The sequence below is a fragment of the Podarcis vaucheri genome, assembly GCF_965113315.1.
Source record: "Podarcis vaucheri genome assembly, chromosome: 13".
NCBI lineage: Eukaryota > Metazoa > Chordata > Lepidosauria > Squamata > Lacertidae > Podarcis > Podarcis vaucheri.
In genome coordinates this window covers 12,924,493-12,947,709 of record NC_138751.1, presented here as the reverse complement: position 1 = coordinate 12,947,709, position 23,217 = coordinate 12,924,493, and the positions used below count along the sequence as shown (strand labels likewise).

Below are 23,217 nucleotides of genomic sequence, written 5' to 3'. Positions count from 1 at the left end.
GGCATCTATGTGAGGCTCCAGAAAGCAAGATCCATAAAGCGATACACAAAGGGATTTTTAACTAAGAGTAAACTCAGGGCCTTTTTCCAGCCAGAACTCAGTTCTGGCACCTCTCAGGTGGGCACCATTGCCATTATAAGAGAACAAGGGAGGTGTTTATAGTGAGTTCCAGCACCTCATTTTCTACAAAAAAAGCACTGAGTAAACTTGCTCCCATCCCTATATTATACTATCATCCAGGGACTTCACTGGAAGATGCCAGGCACGATTATTTCCTTCCCAACTCTTCCTAATTGAGACTATAATGGGCAAAAATAACCAGCTAAGATGTCCATTTCCAACCAATACTACAATGGCTCATTGTGTCTGTGCCTATGCAAAGTCTATAATTAGTTCTGGATGATATTCGGACCTGGACATTTCAGAGCTTGGAAAAGCTACATGGTTCCAGATTTCAACTTTAAGGAGAAGCCATTAGACATTTGACTATGAAGACCCTGCTTTGGTTGCGGAGCTTTCCTAAACTGTGTAGAGAAACATTCCATCAGCTGCCCTCATTTTCTCCTGAAGTCACTGACAGTCTCTAGGAACCTTCTGTATGATTCCCCAACATTTTGCATCAGAAAACTGCCTTAACTAATCCAACTCCTAATGCACACCTTCCTATAAGGCAGTGCCATGCAGGAACCCATCAAGCAGGAACATTTGGGAGAGGCACAAAGGTAAGTGTCGAGTTGCAGCTCGGCATCCAAAGAAAAATCAGTCTCACACCATGATAGGTTCCGAAATATGGCTGCTCCTAGGGCTAATGCAGCACAGCTTTTATTGTGTGAAATCAGCAAGATACAAAATACAAGCAAGCAATTTGTTCTAAGCCAGAAGATAAGGACCTTCGCACTAGCATCAGGCCATGCTACGTTAGCCAATCATATAGGACAGCACGAGCTGTTCACGCGCTGTTCATGCTCCAAGGATGCTTCTAGCTATGAAATCACCCTGCAACAATAAGAACTTTGCTCATGCTCTCATGTACAAGCAATCATTTTCCCACATGTCCCCTTTTCTTGTTTATATTATTAGAGGAAAAGAGGGACCATTAGTCCAAATCGTACACTTCATTGCCTAAGCGTCTACACTTTGCAACGTAAATTCCTCTTGTAACCCCTGTGGTGGGCCGTGGTCGGTACCACCATGCAGTGCATTGGGAAATCAAAGAGGATATGCATTGAATGCAACAACACACCATAATAAAGCCAGCAATACATGCAATTACAATCAATAATATTTTTCTTAACCATACTCCATTAGGTAACCAAGAAGACAACCACTCCCATGGATCAAAACCTTCAGGTGGATTCAAAGGATTATGGGCTATCATTTGTTCCATATGATCAATAGTAGCAGAGATATTGGTCGATTGATCAGTTATATACATACAACAATGAGAATGAATTAAGGCACAAATTCCACCTTTAGAAGCAAGGATCACATCTAAAGCATAATGATGTTGAAGAACTACATTTCTTATTTCTGATATTTCTTTGTTAATCATTTTTAAAGCCAAAATGGTGGAATTGAACAAATTTTCTGTCCAGTTTGCCAATTTATGCAAATCACGGTAATTCATGGCTGCACCTAAAGAAGGCAGAAGGGACCTAGAGATGGCTGTCCCTGTATATTGAGAAATAGGTGATTGTACTTCCCTTCTGTTACGCAAACGGACCGCTGGGAGCTTATCTATTTTATACACCAAGGGTACCACTATACCTAACGTGCAGGTACCAGAAAAGGCAGAGGGGATTTCTTTGTAGGCACGTGTGCCACAAAATAACCATAAATCAGATTGAAGCAAACATGTAGTTCTGCTGCTCTTTCTCATCCAGTCGAACCAAACATAAAAGTCTCTACACGCAGCTTGTTGTTCATAGGTCATGTAAGTTGTGACATTATTAACTAAAACCTTTGGTCTGCCACTCATGGTTGTAACATTAAGAAAACAAGAAGATCCATTAATGTATTCATATGTCCAATTACAATATGGATAATGACCTAAAATTTTTTTGCTATTATGATTAAAATGAAAACAATAGGGAGCTGATTCTACAAGCGATAGAAATACAGGAGGTAAACTTATGCGATTGTCCTTCATATTATTGCTAATCTTATATGAAGCATTTATAGGAATACCATGTAATAAAATGCCAGATCTTTTTGATTGAGGAGGGATATGCATACACATCCAACAATCAGAAAGGTTAAGCATAGAAGCAAAATGATTAATGTCTCTAACGTAAGTATTGTTAGTCCAAATCTGATGATAAAGTTCAGGCCTCCTGGCCTTCTGCAAAAGAGCAGCACGACGAAAGCGGCGTTTCACAAAGTTCATGGAGAGGCTCCACCCGTGTGAAGTGGAATTGTGGGGCCACTCAGGACGATGCCATATTGGTTGCTCGGGGGGGCAATAAGGGTGAGAATGGTGAATTATTCCAATAGCTGTTTCCGAGCAACCTGCGTGATATTTCGTGGCTCGATTATTGGCATGTAAAAACCACAATCCAGGAGAAGCCACACAGCCATTTCTGCAGATACAGGAGCCCATTTGCTGTAAATAGGCCTCATGTACTGCTCCGTGCACTGCTGAGCCAAAAATCCAAGCCCAACGAAACGTGGTGACACAGATGGGATGGTCGCTATTGGGGGGCAAAACTGTAATGATGTTTGGTGGTTGAAGTGGCTTCCCAAGAAAAAGGGGGGCCAATGCAGTAGGGGTGAAGATGGCCTTTCAGCGTGCCAGGAAACACTGGAACAGCTGTGGAAGAGCCTCTTCCATTGCAGAGGTGACTGTGATCTTGTCCGCTGGATTCTTGTGTCCTTTAAGGGCAGAAAATAGTGGAGACAAAGTGGAGGTGGGCAGGTCCAAATAACTCTTTATCCAATTCAGCTGTCCAAGGATTTGTTGTAAATCCACCAGTTTAAGATGATCAGGAAACTGTAGTTGAGGCGTAACTGGAATGGCTGCAGATGCTGTCAGCTTGTGTCCCAGGTACGTAATAGGTAAAGTCCGCTGGATTTTTTCTTTAGCCACTGTCAATCCAACAGGTTGTAGCCTTTGCAGGATTTTGGGACACGGCGGAGGACAAGGCCGTGGCTAGCAGGCTGTGGCTAGCAGTGCCCACTGACTGGCAGGCTTTAAGCATATCAGCAATGGCTATATTTGATGTTGCCATTAGAAGGCGCAGCTCTTGCTTACAGTGCTCATTTGAATTATCAAACACAAGCTGGCGTACAATCGGTTCTTGTGCTGCCAGGTCCTGAACTTGCCGCTTGAAGGTATTATACAAGCGATCAACAAATTGTCCATAGGGCTTTGTAGGGCCCTGTCTGACGCTTCCCAATTTGCCATCGTGCTCATTCCTGTCATCAGGGACAGAGGCCAGAGCCTCTTGGGCTGAGGCTGTGGTGGCTGCCCAATACATAGGATCAAGGACCAACTGTTGGGCAATAGGAAGAAAATTTCCTCCTCCCGTCAGCCCATCGAGAACATCGGTTTGGGTCAGCATGACGGGGGCTGGGGGTGCAGGAGCAATCACAGGAAAGAGATTTGGAGTATCAGCATCAAAAGGCAGCAACGGAGCGGCGGCACGGAGAGATTTTTGGAGAGGAGTAGTAGAAGCGGTGCCAGGTGCCTTGGGCGGAGGAGGTGGGAGAGCGGGGGGTGCTGCCGAATTTGAAGAATGCAGGGGAGTGACAGGAGGAGCCGAAGGGAAAATGTCCGGCGGTTTAGGAGGTAGGTTTGAGGCAGGCAAAGCGGGAGCCGGGAGGGCGGGCGAAGAAGCTGTTGCAGCAGCCAGAAGAATGTTTGAAGGAGTTAAGCACGACATAGCTTTGTAGACGTTACACCAGGCATGCAAAACCTTGACATCAATCTGAGGATGATTTTGAAAGAAGTGTCCAATTTTTTTCCAATCGTCTAACTCCCAATTTCCGTCCTGGGGGAACCAGGGGCAGTGAGTGTCCAGGGCTTTTATAAGGGACTTAAGGTCAGCTTTCCGAACAGCAAGGTTGTTACTGGCCAAAAGGAATTTAAGGTCTTTAAAAAAAATTTTCTGTGGTGCAGAGAGAGACTTTCCCATGATTGCAAGAGTTGCAAAAAGAGCAGGGAGCACTTACCGGAGGGATCCTTAGGAGGATGAGGGAGGCGCCTTTTGCCCTGTCCAGGCGGAGATAAGTGCTGATAGGTCCGTAACGTAGTCCAGAATCACATTCACACGGGAGCTCTCACCAGGGATCCACTACGTGGATGAACGACGCGTCTGCAGCCCTTGCCAGGCGAGGTGAGGCTGAACGTTGTAAAACAGCATGAAATCCAAAAGAAATCACACGGGAGCACTCACCAGGGATCCACTACGTGGATGAACGACGTGTTGGTGAGTGCTGAATAATGAAAAACAACGTGAAGTCCGAAGGCAGTCACACGGGGCACCAATTGTCGAGTTGCAGCTCGGCATCCAAAGAAAAATCAGTCTCACACCATGATAGGTTCCGAAATATGGCTGCTCCTAGGGCTAATGCAGCACAGCTTTTATTGTGTGAAATCAGCAAGATACAAAATACAAGCAAGCAATTTGTTCTAAGCCAGAAGATAAGGACCTTCGCACTAGCATCAGGCCATGCTACGTTAGCCAATCATATAGGACAGCACGAGCTGTTCACGCGCTGTTCATGCTCCAAGGATGCTTCTAGCTATGAAATCACCCTGCAACAATAAGAACTTTGCTCATGCTCTCATGTACAAGCAATCATTTTCCCACAGGTAAGATGATATTCTGTAATAAGGGTGTTAGACAGGAGCTCTAACCCACCCAATTTGCACTTCCCAAACCATTTTCCTTCAAAATTCATAGTTCTCTGAATTGTGTTCATCCTCACCTTCCAGTCACTGACACTGTGGGCATTTGCTATTTTGAAAAGTTACAGATTTTAACACATTTGGTCACATGTGCAGAATATCAGCAATTCTGCCTCTCCCTTTTTAATTTGTTTCTAGTTTCTTGCCTGATGTATCTAATCTCCCCCCCCCCCCCGGAAGCTTAGGGAAGACCAGTTCTATTGGTCTACAGCAGGGATGGAGTACCTTTGACCCTCTAAATGTTGTTGAATTTCAAAGTCCATCAGCCTCAATATGCATGGTCAATGGCCAAGGAGTTATAGTTCAGCAAGGTTTGGAGGACCGAAGGTTCCCCACACCTGGTCTACAGTAAAACCTGGCTGTACGCAGTGCTGCTTGTGATGTGGGAGAGTGTGGAGAAGAGAAAAGAACCTCCTATCAGCATAACTGCAATGTTTAGTTTCAATGTAGATCTTAAATATATATTGTGTAGCCAAACGTGCTTGGTATCCTGTCCAAGTGGACAAGTTGCCTCATTGGGGTTTTTTGGTGTTTTTTTTAAAGGCAATATTTTATTCTATAGATTTCGGGTCTTCTGTCATGTCCCTCAGCACCTCTTTTCAACCCAGCCATTGTTACCTTCTCTGGTGGGTTAAATCCTTATATCTCATGCTGTGCACACACCTGTCCATTCAACAGTTGCCATGAACAGGGAGTCCTATTAAAGTTCATTTCCTCTTTGCTCAAAACATTTGCTCCTGAGACGCTTCTGGAGAGACAATGCCAAAATTGGTTTAAATGGCTTCCAACCACAGCTTAGAAACCTGGGCAGAACTATTGCAGATATTAATACTGTGGAGTTTGAAACGACTGGATGCATAAAAAACTGGGTTCTTTTGGAATGAAACATTGTCCAGACACATTAAAATATTATTCAAAGTTTACTTGCAGAACATTCTTCAAAAACAGAACAAAAGCATAAATGATACGTCCACAGTATCCATACAATATCTTGTGCTGTCCAGCACAGGCTCAGCATCTTAGAAATTAAACAAACTTATAATCAGAGCTGACAAACATAGCTCTGTTTCTCACACACAGGCTTCATGGCCTGCATTCCAGCCCCCAAGACTGTGTGCCCCTGGAGAGCAAAGAATCCAGCCACCACCCTTCCAAAATGGTGAATTGGCAACTCAGTAGCCTCATCACATGATCAAACATTGCATTCAGTTTAAGAGAACAACCAACAGTTAGTTAATTACCAACCCATTAAGAAATTCAGAGACCACTACTGAAATTCACTACTAAGAAATTCAGAGAAAACTACTGTGGAAAACCTAAATGTTAGAAATACACACCTCTCCATTCTCCATGTTAAACCTTTGTTTACACACATAGGCATTCCCATTTCAGCATCAGTTGAACAACTATACTTAACAAAAGCAACCAGAAATAGCCCTGTTTGTCATGGGGTCTCTTGCTGGTGGAGGTTCCCCAATCCTGGTTTAAGCAATGCATATTAATGAAGTAAATGTGGCAAAGGCAGTTTCCTTGCCATTTTCTGCTTCTTGGCTTGTAAGGTGAGAAGCAGATGGAGCTGTTGTCTCTCTCTAGCTGTGGCTTGTATGGTCTGCAGGCACACTAGACCACTACCTTTCTGAAGCCAAGAAGGTCTGGGTCAGGCCTGTGCCTGCATGAACCATGGGAACCATGTTCCATCACCTTGGGCTGAATAATGGAAGAAAGGCAGGTTATAAATGGGCTTATGTGCTTTGAGATAAAACCTTCCAGAAGTTGTAGTTCCAGCCAGCCTAGCAAATGTTCAGGGCTGTTGGGAGTTGTAGTCCATTAGTATCTTGCTGCTGAGATGATTATTCAAAGTTGATTGGTTTGGGATTTGTTCTAGTGTTGCAGGAAGTGAAACATCACCTGTTTTTAAGGTTGTCCCATTCCCAGAGAACATCATTGGTTTTTCAATGTTGCCCTTTTTCTTCAGGCAGGAGACTGGGATGGGGTTGGAGAACCTCACCACTATCACAGAGTTCATCTTGGTTGGACTAACCAGTCACCGCAAGACACAGATTCTACTCTTTGTGGTCATCCTCATCATCTACTCCCTCACCATTATGGGGAACCTAGTGATCATTATGGTTGTGTGGGCTGACTCTTCCCTCCACACGCCCATGTACTTTTTCCTGACAAGCCTTTCAGGCCTGGAGATCTGTTACGTCACCAGCATCTTGCCTCAAATGTTAGCTCACCTCCTTTCTGGCAATGGGATCATCTCCTTTGCCCATTGTGCTATCCAGATGTACATTGCACTGGGCATGGGCGGCACGGAATGCCTTCTCCTAGCTGCCATGGCCTATGACCACTACCTGGCCATCTGCAACCCCCTGCTGTACACCACTACCATGGGCAGGTGGCGTCAATTGCAGCTTGCCTTAGTCTGCTGGATGGGTGGCTTCCTCCTGGGTTCGATAAACGTGGCCTGCACCTTCAGGCTCCCCTTTTGTGGTCCAAACCGCATCAACCACTTCTTCTGTGAGCTGCCCGTGGTGTTGAAACTTGCATGTGCCGATATGCACGTTACACAAGCCATTCTTTTCGTTGCATCTGTGCTGGCCCTGCTAATTCCAGTTTCTGTTATCCTAACGTCTTATGGACTCATTCTCTCCTCAGTGTTGCGAATGCGGTCAACTGCCCGACGGCACAAGGCCTTCTCCACCTGCGCCTCTCACCTGGTGGTAGTCACCTTGTTCTATGGCACTGTCATGTCTATGTACATGATCCCCCAGTCAGGGTCTTTTATGTTGTGGTCACTCCCTTGCTCAACCCCATCATTTATACTCTGCGGAATAAGGATGTTCATGGGGCGGCAGCCAAGGTGCTGGGAAGATGGAGCTTTGAGCAGCGAAACTAAATGTTGCCTGTAATATGAATGGGGTGGCTCAAGTGTTGGTATTCACCACATAGTTACACAAACAGGTGACAGATATTTCTCCCTCCCCCACCCCCTAAGCAGTGGTTAGACCTTTGTTAACATCTCACATTGATTTTAAATGATTAAATTGAATTAGCTCCTACAAATTTTGAGTGGTCCATATACCTTATGGGGACTTCTGTCCATGGAATTTGAATTTTTATTCTCCAGCGATGTGAGCAATTCATATATCTAGATATGGGAATTCTCTATGGGAATTCCACCCCACCCCATTATGTCCTTTTGATTATTATTATTTTGGTATGTGGTATCAAATCCATTCTGACTGTTGTAATTTTATTTTATAACCCTCAAATTTGGCAAAAGAATTTAAGTAAATTTAAAGCAATTTCAAATGGCTTACCAGGATCCTTTAGTATTAATACATTATTTTCACATACACTTCCACCCCTAGAGTTTTGTGTTATTTTCTAATTGCTTCTGCAGGTGGATTTGGTGAGAAGCCAGACAGTACTGGAAACCATGGGAATCCTTGCTTTGTGCCTCACAGACATAGCTCCAACTGAGAATTGTACAACTGCAGAGTTGGGAGAGTCCCAAAAGGCTCATTTAGTCCAAACCTCTGCAATGCAGGAATTATAGCTAAAGAATGGCCATCCAACCTATGTCTGAAAACCATCAATGAAGGATAGTCCACGACCTTACTTCTCTGATAGTACCTTATTAATGCAGCTTGTAGCAGTTAGATCAGAATAAATCAGCTTAACTCACAAGATTAAGAACTGTAGAATTCAGAACACTTACACTATCAGCATTCTAAATTGTGCAAGGAGTCTTTGCGCATGGAGCAAGCTCCATGGTGAAGACCTTTGGAATCCAACATGTAGCAGGCGGTGGGACCAGGCAATGGGGAGTGACGGGGGGGGGCACAGGATTAGCCAATAAAGAAGTACCAAAATTCTTAAATAGACACCAAAATTAATCTTCCCCCATTCTTCACTGTTCATCAATAAACTGTTGGCTATGGAAGGCTATAGCTTCTGCTCTGCACCAGAAGTCCCAGGTTCAATCCCATATATTTTCAGCTGTGCCTGGGAATGTCCCTGTTCTGAAATTCTGGAGATCTGTCACCGCTCAGCGTAGACAGACTTGACCTAGATGCACCACTGGTCTAACTCACTATAATACAGTTGCCCGTATTCCTATGAGAATACCTTGCATCATAAAAGCTAAGTAAAAGGTAAAACCTGTGGATGTGCATTCAGATATACCCAGTTTGCATGCATTCAAATAATAGAATGAGGAATGTATTTTGTTTCGTTTTTTAATAATAATAATAATAATAATTTATTATTTGTACCCCGCCCATCTGGCTGGGTTTCCCCAGCCACTCTGGGCGGCTTCCACAGAAACCAAAAAAAATTAAAATATCATACATTAAAAGCTTCCCTGAATAGGGCCGCCTTAAGATGTTTTCTGAATGTCAGGTAGTTTTCCATCACCTTGACATCCGATGGGAGGGCATTAGATTAGAATGCATAGAACTCTATGTTGAATCCAGCATTATCTTTCCATATTTCTATGCTAAGAGCTTGAATTCCCATGAGGTTCAGGAAATAAACAACTATTCATGGCACAGAGAAAGGCACCAAGGGAGTCCCTGCGGTGTAGCTGATTCATCTTAATGAATCTCAAGCAACAGAAAAACAATGCAAAAAAAATCCTAGAGACAATAAAAATGATGCTGTGCTGTCTAGCTTTTAATGTTGGGATTAGGCAGGCAGTTGGGCAAACCAGGTTGTGGTGAACCTCACCTTAGAAGGCATTGAAACTTGGTTGGAGAATCATCCACAATCTGGTAAAGCAAGCAAGATCTTTGTCTGTGGTCCCTGGTATCTCCAGTTAAAGGATCCCAGTTCATAGGACAGGGAAGGACAGCCACCCGATGCCCTGCCAACATACACACAGCTTTCTCTTCAGGATGGGAGGCAGGGAGAAGATGCATTTTCCTGTTTGAGATGAATCTGGATGTTCACAGCACTGATTGGACTTTCTATCAGTCATAGATCAACCTGCCCCACTTGCTCAGAACAGGAAGGCACAGCACTGATTGGTTGGGCCGTGTGTTGATCAGGAGGTTGATTTCCTCCCCAACCAATTTGATTCTTTAAAAGTGGGAGAAATCTTTAACAAACAAGCGCTAAATAAGGCCAGAAGATTGGATGTGTGAGAGAGACAGAGAGCAAGAGAGTGAGAAAATTCTGTGGCCCAGCAGGAAAGCCAGTTGGAGAGAGGAAACAGCTTTAACTTGGGAGCCAATTGTCAGCATAGGAGCAAAAGCAGGAAGAAGCAGATTTAGGCAGAAGGCAAGAATGCACACAGTGGCTCCTGTTCGTTTTCAGTCTGTACCTTGCCTTATCTAGGAAAATTTACCTCCTTCTTGTTCATAATTCTGGGAGGAAGTAAACTGCAAGGCATTAGTCTACTGAGTACCCTGCAGCAAGCAGTTTTTCAAAGCAGCTCTTCCTCAGTGGAAGCCCCTTAGGGAGTGGTAGAGCAGGTTTTTCCTTGAGATCACTGAAAGTTCATTTGGTTGTTCAACGTCTCACATGAGAAAGCTGATTGGAACCCACTCAGCTATAATTTACAGTTGCACAAGAATGAAAAACTCCTTTGAGGTTGCTGAGGAGCAACAAAATGAAGTGCAAAGGTAAGATCATATTCTTCAACTTGGAATTGGGATTTTGCCTGTGTGTGAATGTTGTGCATATCTATCTATCATCTCTATCTATCATCTATCTATCTGCTAAAATATATCCCCATATCAATAACTAAAATTAAAATTAATGTGTGGCAATGTATGATAAATAATAAAATGTGAGAACAGAAAAATACACACCACACAATAAAATTTGGTTAGAAATCTGGACAAAGAAAGCAGTACTTCTAGCTTTAAGGAAGTAACAATCAATGTTTGGCCTCAGTCATATCTGATCCATAATTTGATAAAAAGAAAATGGTCACAGTCAGGAATTGACAAAGTTGTCTGTTGAACTGATGACACCCAAGTAAAGAGGGTTGACTGGATGAGGCAAAAAATTAGATATAAGACCTGTGTAATCATGCTTTACTTATCTTAACCCTGATTGCACACTATGGGTGAAATTCAATTAACTTTTATTCTGAGTACCTATATTGATATTAATGAACATAGCCAAGGTAGGCTCATGGGTTTCCATAGGTTAACTGAGAGTCAACAAAAAACTAAAACAGCACCAATGTTGGGCTGTTAACTCTAATGTGAACTCATGATTTAGACTATATTTATAAACCAAGGTTTGCATGAACCTGGTTTAAGCATTGCATGTTAATTGGTTGACACAATTTTATTGCCTTGGAAAGTTACAAGCAGACAGAGCATGTGTCACCCAATTCATGCCTTGTAGAAAGTTTTGCTTTTGTTTGAAATGAGACAAGTATGCACACACAGCATTGGATTGGTTGGTTTGGGGATTAACTGACATTGTGATGTGTAACACATGGCTTTCCTTAGACTCACTGTTGCCCTTTCTCTGTAGGGAAGAGGTTAGGATGGGGGACAAGAACTTTACTTCGATCAAATATTTTGTATTGGTGGGACTGTCAAATGACCGAAGGACACAGATTCTACTCTTTGTGGTGGTCTTCATCATCTACTCCCTCACCATTATGGGGAACCTGGTGATCATCATCCTTGTCCGACTTGACTCTTCCCTCCACACACCCATGTATTTCTTCCTGACACACCTGTCAAGCCTGGAGATCTGCTTTGTCACCAGCACTTTGCCCCAGATGCTGGCTCACCTCCTGTCTGGAAACGGAGTCATTTCTTTCACCCACTGCACTCTCCAGATGTATATTTCGTTGTCCCTAGGTGGTACCGAATGCCTTCTTCTCAGTGCCATGGCCTATGACCGCTACTTGGCTATCTGCCACCCTCTATTATATACTAGCATCATGGGCTGGGGGCGCCAAGTCCTGCTTACTTCTCTCTGTTGGGCAGGCGGCTTCCTCCTAGGTTCTATAAATGCAGGTAGCACCATTCGCCTCCCCTTCTGTGGCCCCAACCACATCAACCACTTCTTTTGTGAGCTCCCGATAGTGCTGAAGCTTTCATGTGCTGACACGCACCTCACAGAGGCTTTCATATTCATGGCATCTGTACTATTGCTTATAATTCCTCTGACAATTATCCTTATATCCTATGGGCTTGTTCTCTCCTCAGTATTGCAAATGAAATCCACCAATGGACTGCGCAAGGCCTTCTCCACATGTGGCTCCCACCTGATTGTGGTCACCTTGTTCTATAGCACTGTCATCTCTATGTACATGATTCCACGGTCGGGTTCAACTTCTGATCGTGACAAGAAAATTGCTGTCTTTTACATTGTGGTCACCCCTTTGCTTAATCCTATTATTTACACTCTGCGAAACAAGGATATTCATGGTGCAGCAGCCAAGGTGCTGAGAAGACTGGCCATTTTGCAAGAGTTGAGAGTTGCCTACTAGAATGAATAATGTGCAAATGTTGCGCAAACATTATGTATGTTGTAGCTGAAAACACTGCCAGCATTAAGATAAATTCAACAGTGTGCACAAGTTTTGATGGATGCAATAATGGAATACTGAATAATACTACTACTACTAATAAATTTTTTATACCCCTCCCTCCCCAGCCAAGACCAGGCTCAGGGAGGCTAATACCCGATATAAAAACAAATTTATTGAAATGCAACTTAAAAACAAGATTAAAATACAACATTAAAACATTAAAATTCAGCCTCATTTCAATGGAAACTCAAATCAAACACCTTTTTGGGGATGAAAACGTCAAATCTTCACCAAGGCTAACTATCCAGACTGGTCCTACATGGGCCAGAAAAAGCCAGGGAAGTCCCCAAATAGGAGTTCCATCACAGGAGGAGAAAGGAAAAAGGAAGAGGGGGAGGGAATGGTATCATTTCTGTAAAATATGCAGGGATTTATGATATGTAAAATGAGCCATGAGAAAGGAAATCATTAACGTAAGGATGTAAAACGAGTATTTTAAATTGTAAAACAGAAAGCTGAATAAAATTATATACAAAAAACCCAACATTTCATGTGTTGTTGTTGGTTTGCATTGTCTTTTTTCCAATTTATTTTTTAATTAATTTTCCAAATGATTTAAATATGTTTTTAAAAAATCCTGTTCCAAACATATGACCATCATCTCCTCTCATAGCCACATCATTTCTTATTTAGAGTCCAGTTGACATCCTTCACTTGCCATTAAACCATTCTTCCAGCTGGCTTTTTTCACCTTACAGACAGCACCTCCATTACATGTTATAAATAATGCTTTTCACGTGTGTAGTCCTTCATATACATTATTATCCCGGACCTGGTGTGCTGGGAGAGTTAATTGCTATCTTCCATTGTTCAGTTCTTTGCAGTCTTTTTCTGGATGGTACAAGGTCACATTCGATTCCTCCTGCCATTTACAGTATGAGCTGCAGCTGTAAATAACTGACAGAGTGAATATCCAAACTCCACCATGAAAATTCCACTCTGGAGTTCTTCCTCAGCACACAGTTAAAAACAAGATCTTTTCTCAAATTCAGCCTCTTTGCCAGATCTGTTCAGCAGCAGTTCATACTTTTTAAACAGTATTTCTCCAACAGCACGCCTAGTCCAGCCCAGGAATAATTTTAAATAAAGTCCATTCAGCCTCAGTCAAAGGTGGAGGGCATACTAAAGGTAAAGGTAAAGGTACCCCTGCCCGTACGGGCCAGTCGTGTCCGACTCTAGGGTTGTGCGCCCATCTCACTTAAGAGGCCGGGGGCCAGCGCTGTCCGGAGACACTTCCGGGTCACGTGGCCAGCGTGACGAAGCTGCTCTGGCGAGCTGGCACCAGCGCAGCACACGGAAATGCCGTTTACCTTCCCGCTATAAAGCGGTACCTATTTATCTACTTGCACTTAGGGTGCTTTCGAACTGCTAGGTGGGCAGGAGCTGGGACCGAACGAGGGCAGGAGCTGGGACCGAACGACGGGAGCTCACCCCGCCACGGGGATTCGAACCGCCAACCATGCAATCGGCAAGCCCTAGGCACTGAGGTTTTATCCACAGCGCCACCCGCGTCGGAGGGCATACTAAAACCTTGTTAAATTCATTGTTGCGCATAAATCAAAAGCCTTCCCCCTCTTCTCTGAAACAAGAAACAGAATAACAGGAGAGGACAGGAAAAAAGGAAGCCATCTGAAAACCATAAGAAACACAAAGCACCTTGTCCTTCCCCTTCCTTCCCTATCTGTTGTAAGGATTCTCAAGCTTCAAGGAAAACATTCAGATACCTTCAAGGAGCCAAGCCCAGTCCTTTCGACAGCTGACTGATTGCAGCCTATTTGCATATGTTGGTTCAGGAGCGCCTCTTGATTAATGCCAATTGTCCAAATTATGGAGCAACCAACCACAAATCATGCCAGAGACAGAAGCTCGTCCATGGGAGGGACACATTCCCAGGTCGTACCCGCTCTGCCTTTCAAGTTGGCAGACACAGGCTTGAGCGACGCAGTGGGATGCAGTGAGCTCCCCAGACCCCACTCAGGCACCTGCAGGCCTTCTTCACCAGCTCACAGGCTAATTTCCCAAGTCCTCCTCCTTCACTGGCCCCACTCTGCACCCTCCTATACTTCCCTTTCCAGGCTGGAATGCATCCTTAAAGTGTGATGCAACATCCTCCTTGCTTTATATTGCTGTACACGACTCTGATATTTTGCAAGAAAGCTGCAAACAAGTCTTTTAAAATCAACACATAATATGGAATCCTGATATAGGGTTGTTTTCAAACCACATTTGCAGTTCTATACCTACTTTGTTCACCTCTGATGGTGGGTGCAGTATCATTTTCTACATTACCAGTGTTTTGGGTATGAATGCCAATACAGTGGTACCTCGGGTTACATACGCTTCAGGTTACAGACTCCGCTAACCCAGAAATATTACCTTGGGTTAAGAACTTTGCTTCAGGATGAGAACAGAAATCGTGCTCCAGCGGCACGGCAGCAGCGGGAAGCCTCATTAGCTAAAGTGGTGCTTCAGGTTAAGAACAGTTTCAGGTTAGGAACGGATCTCCGGAACGAATTAAGTACTTAACCCGAGGTACCACTGTAATTATTTACATAAAATATTGCCTCCCATGAACATGAGGGAGCTATTGACCAGCTTGTGGAAAATCCAGCTCTTGCAGGAATCTACATCTTTTTTGTGTGGAAGGGAAACTGGGGAGGGGGGGGATATAAACCCTAAAGGAACCTGACATGGAGAGAGCATGCTCAGTTTTCACAGATTACTGAGTATTTGTTGGTGGCAGGAGAGAAAAGATTAGGTGGAATGGAGTATTCTAGTAGAGCACATGTCATAGCTAGGTTACTAGAATACTCCATTCCATTCATTTCTTGGAAAATCTTTCCCTTGTGTCTTGTTAATCGCTATGTCAAAAGTTTCAGGCCCAAGTGGCTGAAGGTAAAGGTAAAGAATTGTTAACGAGCTGAGGGGCCAGAGAGACAAAAGAAATTGGAGCAGATCCAGTGCGGGAGATTCACAGTCTTTATTAACTTAATGAATCACCATGCCTTTGTAAAATGGCAGGGAGAAATCATTCGCCACTGCTCTCTCTGTTTTAAACCTGAGAAGAGTTAGGTAGTGGAATAAGCTAGGCTGTGATTAACCTTCATTTTGGAAGACTTGTTGGGGCAGCACCCAAGAAAAGCACTGACCATATATATATTCTTTCCTCCATAATTGATTAAGTTGTCTCAATCTCTTGCCTCAGGAGAAGCTGGATTTTTGCAGGGCTGAATGACTGATTGGCCAGGCCCTTGAGCTGGCTAGTAGGCCACCTCATGTTCCCCACATTTCTCCACTTCCCCAAGACAATGTAAATGTGCAAATGAAGGGTGGGGGGAATCTTTATTGCTAAAGTGCTCAATGAACATTTACTCAGATAACCATAACAAGCACTTGTGTGCATAGAGAGAAGACTATTGGAAGTATATCAGAGAAGAGATGCAAGCAGCTGCCGTTCCAGAATCTGTGTTTCTGTAAAAGAGATAAGGCAGGGAGAGGCAGATCTTACTCCAAAGCAAGAGCCCTTTCTCTGGCTCTCGTTCGTCTGCATGCAGCCCCAGCTGAGTAAGATTGTCTTCCATAAACACGGTTTTAACGATGAGTCCGTAAGTGACTGTGGAGGCCAATTCTGGATCCATATGTCCTTCCACAGTGGGGACATTGGTTTCCGGGTGGGAGTTGATCACCATGTGGATTTGCCAAGTGTGCCTTCCTTTTGGCATGCTTCTCCCTTGCATCCTGAGTTTGAGTGTCTTCAAAGCCCATTAACCACCATTCATCCTCCAACCGCCTACAGACGCTCACATAGGACATTCATTGGTTCTGTTTTAAAGGAGAGGAAGAACTGGGTATCATCTGTAAAAGAGAGAAGGCAGAGAGAGGCAGATCTAACTCCAAAGCAAGAATCCTTTCACTGGCTCTCGTTTCTTTGTTCGTCTTCAAGCAGCCTCTGCGAGGGAAACCAGAAGCTGCATGCAGCTTTCCTATGAAGTCACCAGTATTACAGTGAACTTCCCTGCCGGGTTTTTTATTTTGCAGCCCTCAAGAGAAAACTATTCAGCTTTCATATGCCTTAAGAAAACACTGCTGCAAGAGAAATTTCTTAACAGCTGCTGGTGAACCCTGGGCAGCATACAAAGGTCAGATAATATTGAGTAATTTGTAAGTCAGTTGGTGGTGGGGTGGGGAGGAAACCCCTAACGTTTGTTGGCACTATCCATTCTTGAAAAGTTACAGATAATTGTATGTAGTTTTGGGTCTGTAGTTTCTTCTTTAAAGGGGTTCCTCTTTTTTTTTTTAATTTCTCAAAGGCATCACTCTGAAATTCATTTATGCTGTGTTTGGGAGAACAGCAGCCATGAAGACTGGTCAGTTAGTTGAGTATTTCTATTGTTTTATTTTTCCTCCCCCTTGGTTAGTCTTAATGTTGTTCTTGTAGAACTTATCTAAGAGGAGGTTGGGGACAAAACTAGAATCAGTTGGTCTCCTATTCCTGGTTCCCCTGCCTTCTACCTTATTAGACCAAATCACCACTACTATGAACGAGGAACCATTTTCTTTCCACTCATACTCTTCCACATAGCGTAAATAGACCCTCAAAGAAAATAAAACCCTCATGTGTTTCTTTATCATCTCATTTGCACAGTTCTTTTCATAAAAATATAAAATAAATAAATCCCAGGGCAGTTCTTGCAACCATATACCACAAAAAAATAACGAATGCACAGAACTAAAGTCAACGTATCAGCGGGGTGTTGATGTCATTAAACAAGATGGTGTCCCAGCACTATGATTCCTGTAACACAGGCACCCCCCAAACTCAGCCCTCCACATGTTTTGGGACTACAACTCCCATCATCCCTAGCTAACCGGACCAGTGGTCAGGGATGATGGGAATTGTAATCCCAAAACATTGGGGATGCCTGCTCTAACATAAATAAGTAAATAAAACCATGAACATCAAGAAATATATACTTTTATATAAATTTATACAGCATTTATTGTAAGAAAACCCAAAATGGTTTACAAAAAAAAAATTAAAACAAAAAAATTATCTACCGTATTTTTCGCCCCATAAGACGCACCGGCCCATAAGACACACCTAGATTTTTGGGGGGGAAATAAAGGGAAAAAAAATTATTTTCCCCCCAGGTGCGCTGCGCTACACCAGGAGCTTGGGGCGTGCGGAGCTCAGCGCGCCCCAAGCTTCTGCGTGCCGGCAAGGTCTCCGCTAGCGTGGGAGAGCCGGGCGCCTCTCCCAGGGCTAGTGGACCCCTGCGCTAATCCAGAAGCTTGGGGCGTGCTGAGCTCAGCGCGCCCCAAGCTTCTGCGTGCCAGCAACCAGTCCGCTAGCCCTGGGAGAGCCGCGGGGCTCTCCCAGGGCTAGCGGATCGCTGCGCTACACCAGGAGCTTGGGGCGTGCTGAGCTCAGCGCGCCCCAAGCTTCTGCGTGCGCGCAAGCAGTCCGCTAGCCTTGGGAGAGCCGCGGGGCTCTCCCAGGGCTAGCGGATCGCTGTGCTATACCAGGAGCTTGGGGCGTGCTGAGCTCAGCGCGCCCCAAGCTTCTAGGTGCGCGCAAGCAGTCCGCTGCCGCCCCAAGCCTCGCGCACCCGGCAGGAGGTCCCACCGGGTGCGCGAGGCTTGGGGCGGCAGCGGACTGCTTGCGCGCACCTAGAAGCTTGGGGCGGGCTGAGCTCAGCTGGCCCCAAGCTTCTCGGTGCGCGCAAGCAGTCCGCTGCCGCCCCAAGCCTCGCGCACCCGGCAGGAGGTCCCGCCGGGTGCGCAGGGCTTGGGGCGGCAGCGGACTGCTTGCGCGCACCTGGCCCCAAGCTTCTAGGTGCGCGCAAGCAGTCCGCTGCCGCCCCAAGCCTCGCGCACCCGGTGGGACCTCCTGCCGGGTGCGCGAGGCTTGCAGACACTTGCCCGAAGCAGGGGGAGCCCTCCCGAGGGCTCCCCGTGCTTCGCGCGACAGGCTGCCGCCCCAAGCCTCGCGCACCCGGTGGGACCTCCTGCCGGGCGCGCGAGGCTTGCAGGCATTCGCCCCATAAGACGCACCCCGATTTCCCCTTCATTTTTGGAGGGGAAAAAGTGCGTCTTATGGGGCGAAAAATACGGTATACTTCAATAGATTGTTAAATAAAGAATAAACAAGCTGTTCTCACAATCACAATGACTGAAAGACATGCAGTAGTGAAAGGAAATTTCAATTAATGGGAAACTAAAGACACTTGCTGAGATATTTTATAAAATGAAATTGAGGCTCATGGTTGGTTCATGGTTTGACCCCAGTCTTGTAGGGCCCCAAACAAGGCTATACTTATGGTTCTCAGATAATTTCTCTGGTCTCCCCTGTCGCCCTTTCTCTGCAGGAAGGAGATAAGGATGGGGGAAGAAAACGTCACTTTTGTGAAAGAGTTCATATTGATGGGATTCTCCAGTGATCGAAGGACACAGATTCTTCTCTTTGTGGTAGTCCTCATCATATACTCCCTGACCATTTTGGGGAACCTGTTGATCATCTTGCTTGTGTGGGTTGAGTCTTCACTTCACATACCAATGTACTTCTTCTTAAGCAACTTAGCAGGTCTAGAGATCTGCTATGTCACCACAACCTTGCCCCAAACGATGGCAAGCCTCATGTCTGGCAATGGAGCCATCTCCTTCACCCGTTGTATGGCACAGATGTACATCACATTGTCCCTCGGATCCTGTGAATGCCTTCTTCTAGGTGTAATGGCCTATGATCGCTACCTAGCTATCTGTCATCCTCTAATATATTCAAGTGTCATGGGCTGGTGGCGACAATTTCTGCTTGCCTCAGTCACTTGGATTGGTGGCTTCCTCCTTGGGTCTCTAATGGTTGGCAGTGCCACTTCTCTCTACTTCTGTGGCCCAAACCGTGTTGACCACTTCATCTGTGAGATGGCAATGGTGATTAAACTTTCATGCACTGACACCTACATTACAGAGGCCGCCATCTTTTTGGCAGCTTCACTTGGGGTCATACTTCCTCTTTCAATTATCATGACCTCCTATGGGTTTGTTATCTCCTCAGTATTGAAAATGAGGTCAACTGCTGGATGGCGCAAGGCCTTCTCCACGTGTGGCTCCCATCTGATTGTGGTCACCTTGTTCTATGGCACTGTCATCTCTATGTACTTGATTCCCCGGTCGGGTTCAACTTCTGATCGTGACAAGAAAATTGCCATTTTCTACCTTGTAGTCACCCCTCTGCTCAACCCTATCATTTATACTCTTCGGAACAAGGATATCCATGATGCAATAGCCAAGGTGTTGCAAAGACTGGACATTAAGCAAAAGAGTTGATCATTGCCTACTAGTATGAATAATATGGAAATGTTGCTTGAGCATCAGGTTTTGGCACAGGAGATACATATCTCCTGGGACATGGAGCTATCTCTTTGTCAATGACCAGGAGCTGTTTCTGGAGCAGGAGCTTCTAAGAAAGTTGTAGAGCAAGTTTATGCCATTGATTTATTTATTTTATGCCAAGTTTTTCCTCCAAAGAAGTCAAGGTGGCATAGATGGTTCTTTCATTCCCCATTCAGAACAACTCAGCGTCCTCTGCAGAGCACCTTATTGTCTTCCCATGCCCTAAAGGACCAACCCAAGAAAACTTTAGACAGCATGGAACTCTTAGGCCAGGAAAAAGCAAGGAGAACCGAACAGCTTCTGTCCTCAGTGCCAGCTCCTCGACTTGCTAGTCCTTTCATGGGTCATTGTTCACAGCCAAATCTTGATAACGTCTCTCTTTTCTGGAGCCAACACTGCTGCTGAGGAGATCTGAGCACCAAATCCTCCTGGAAGGGAGACAGGGATGTTGGGAATTCCCACCAGATCCTCCTTCTGACTTCAATATTTTTCTCCCCCCCCCCAACGAAAATAATTTTCTTTTTATTGGAACACCAAAGCCAAGGTACAGTAGCCAAGATAGAGGGCTGTTTTCAGATTTCATTTGCAATGCTATACCCACTCAGGTCTTACACACACTTCTGCATGTCCAATGCCTACAAAGCACAGGTTTGGAGAGTTATTAAGGCATGCTTTAATATCTTGTTTGTGACCCATCACATCCCAGGCCTGCAGAATTGCATTGCTGATGCCCTCTCTTGGTTCCTGATGGAGCTATTCTCGGAGCTGGAACCCAGTGGATTCTGTGTGTTCTGTGGAACTTTGGAATTTGACATCCCAGTATGCCATCACTTCTGCCATAGTGGGTTTAGGGCACTAGGCGATCTTACCAGCAGCACCTGAAGAAATTCAAGGATTTTAGGGCCAAGCTACATCTTCCCTTCACAGTGGTGAAGTTAGCAATTGAATTTAGGTGTGTATCTTAACTTTTGTCTCTTCAAAGGAGAGATGAGGTATAGACATTGCTCCCTTTTGGTACCAACTCAGTCTTCTCTTAAAAAAATAACCTCACGCTTGTATTCTCAGGTAATTAAATATATTTGCTTCAACTCTAAAATTGAATACACTTGATTATATTGCCTTATTTTTGTATTCCCTTGTCAGGTGATATATTCTGTATGTGACTGATTAACCTTATTTCCCCCCTCTTCTGTAACCCTGAACTATATTGGCTTAAGTAAAGAAATACATTGGCTAAAAATAAGAGACTGAGACTCTTCGCTAAACCCTAAATATTATGTGTGCGGATATGGAGGGTGACCATAGACACCCCCCTCAACATAGTACATGATTCTGGGATAATCTAAGATGCTACATCAACCATTGAACAAAAGGTTTGATACATAAAAGGTCCTCTTAAAGTTTTACCTGGAAAAGGACAATATTAGTCACAGATGCCATGCCAGATAGGACATTGTGGATGGAGCTTAAGAAAATAGTTTGACCCTCCCAAAGGGAGAATTTCAACTATAAGTGCTTGCATAGAAAGGGAATTTGTAGAGAACAGAAATAGCTCAGAATATTAATAAAAGATTTGTTTTTGGAGAGCAGCACTGACGAGGAGAATGTCATATTTCTGAAGGCATCTGGGGAGATTGAGGGATGCGGGTGGAGCTGTGGTCTAAACCACTGAGTCTTGCCAATCAGAAGGTTGGCGGTTCGAATCCCTGCAACGGAGTGAGCTCCCATTGCTCAGTCCCAGCTCCTGCCAACCTAGCAGTTCGAAAGCACGTCAAAGTGCAAGTAGATAAATAGGTACCACTCCAGTGGGAAGGTAAATGGCATTTCCATGCGCTGCTCTGGTTTCACTTAGTCATGCTGGCCACATGACCCGGAAAAACTGCCTGTGGACAAACACCGGCTCCCTCAGCCTGTAAAGCAAGATGAGCGCTGCAACCCTAGAGTCATTCATGACTGGACTTAACTGTCAGGGGTGCCTTTACCTTTACCTTTAGGGGGATTGGGTTGAAGAATGCTTACACAGTGGCAGAATCTACCTTCACAGATGCTTTAGGAGGAAATCTGGACCCTCCTAAATTAGAACTGGGTGAATGCGAAGGCAGATCAGGTACTCATGCCATCCCTTTCTGGCACAAATGCTTGCAAAGCCGACAGGGAGTTATATCTGGCAGCAGCAACTCATAATGGAACATGCTCCCACAATGGTTTTAAAGGAGGATTGGACAGATTCATAGAGGATAAGGATATCAATGTATGTATTACATCTCCATTGTCAGAGTCACTGTTCCTCTGGATACCAGCTGCTTGGGAATCGCAAGTGGGCACAGCATAATTGATAAATCTGGACTGGGCCTGGTCTGGTGTGCACCCATTCCAGTTCACCCCAGAGCCAAATCCAGATGGCAACCTGCAAACTAAAAATCTCTGAAAATGTCCCCTTTCTGAAATTCTGGAGAGCAGTTGCTACTCAGCATAGGTGACACTTAGCTAGTTGGACCAATAATCTGACTCAGTATAAGGCAACTTCCCAAGAGCATACCATGCGCCCTAAATGCTAAAGAAAACATGAAACCCACAGAGACGAATTCAAATATGCTCAGTTTGCATACATTCAGATAACAGAATGTGAAATGCGCTTATTTGTTTTTATTACAATGCATGCAATTCTGATTCAAAGCCAGCATAGAATTATTCTTCCATATCTGTGGTATGTTAAGAACATGAAGCCCCATAAGGTTCATGAAATAAACACCTATTAATGGCTGAAGAGAAGAAAGGCACCAAGGGAGTCCCTGTGGAGTAGCTGCACTGTCCTCATTATCATAATGAATAGCAAACAAAGGAAAAAGGATGCAAAAAGTCATAGGGAGAATACAAATACTGGTGTGCTGTCCAATTTTCTAACGTTAGGAATAGGCAGTTGAGCAAGCCAGGTTGTGTTGAACCCCACTTTGGTAGGCATTAAAACTAGGTTGGAGGATCATCAAGCATCTTGCCAGGTACTTGAAGAAGCATATCAGAAGGAGAGCAAGACTTTTTTCTGTGGTCTATCTGTGGTCCATCTCCAGTTAAAGGATCCCAGTTCACAGGACAGAGAAGGACAGCCACCTGATGACCTGCGAACATACATATAACTTTTTCTTTAGGATGGGAGGCAGGGAAAACATGCATTTTCCTGTTTGAGATGAATCTAGATGTTCATAGCACTGATTGTTTGGACCTTGTGTCAGCCCTAGACTAACCTGCCCCACTTGCTTAGAGCAGGGAGGCACAGCACTGATGGGCTGGGTCATGTGTTGATCAGTTTCCCCCACAACCAATTTGATTTCAGAAAGGTTAGCAG

At 44.6% G+C, this 23,217-nt stretch overlaps 1 protein-coding gene and 1 pseudogene across 2 annotated transcripts; both read left to right on the top strand.

The window, feature by feature from the left end:
• The first annotated feature begins 6,897 nt into the window (after nt 1–6,897).
• LOC309517436 (olfactory receptor 2D3-like) lies at nt 6,898–7,811 on the top strand (annotated as a pseudogene). Its single transcript has one exon. The product of its transcript is annotated as an olfactory receptor 2D3-like (transcript).
• A 3,585-nt stretch (nt 7,812–11,396) lies between these two features.
• On the top strand, nt 11,397–19,808 carry LOC309517435 (olfactory receptor 2J3-like; the record flags this gene model as incomplete). Its single annotated transcript, XM_082196671.1, has 2 exons — nt 11,397–11,680; nt 19,115–19,808. Exons 1-2 carry the CDS (start codon nt 11,424–11,426, stop codon nt 19,806–19,808), a joined length of 951 nt encoding a protein of 316 aa, XP_082052797.1. The 5' UTR covers nt 11,397–11,423.
• Nucleotides 19,809–23,217: the final 3,409 nt, after the last annotated feature.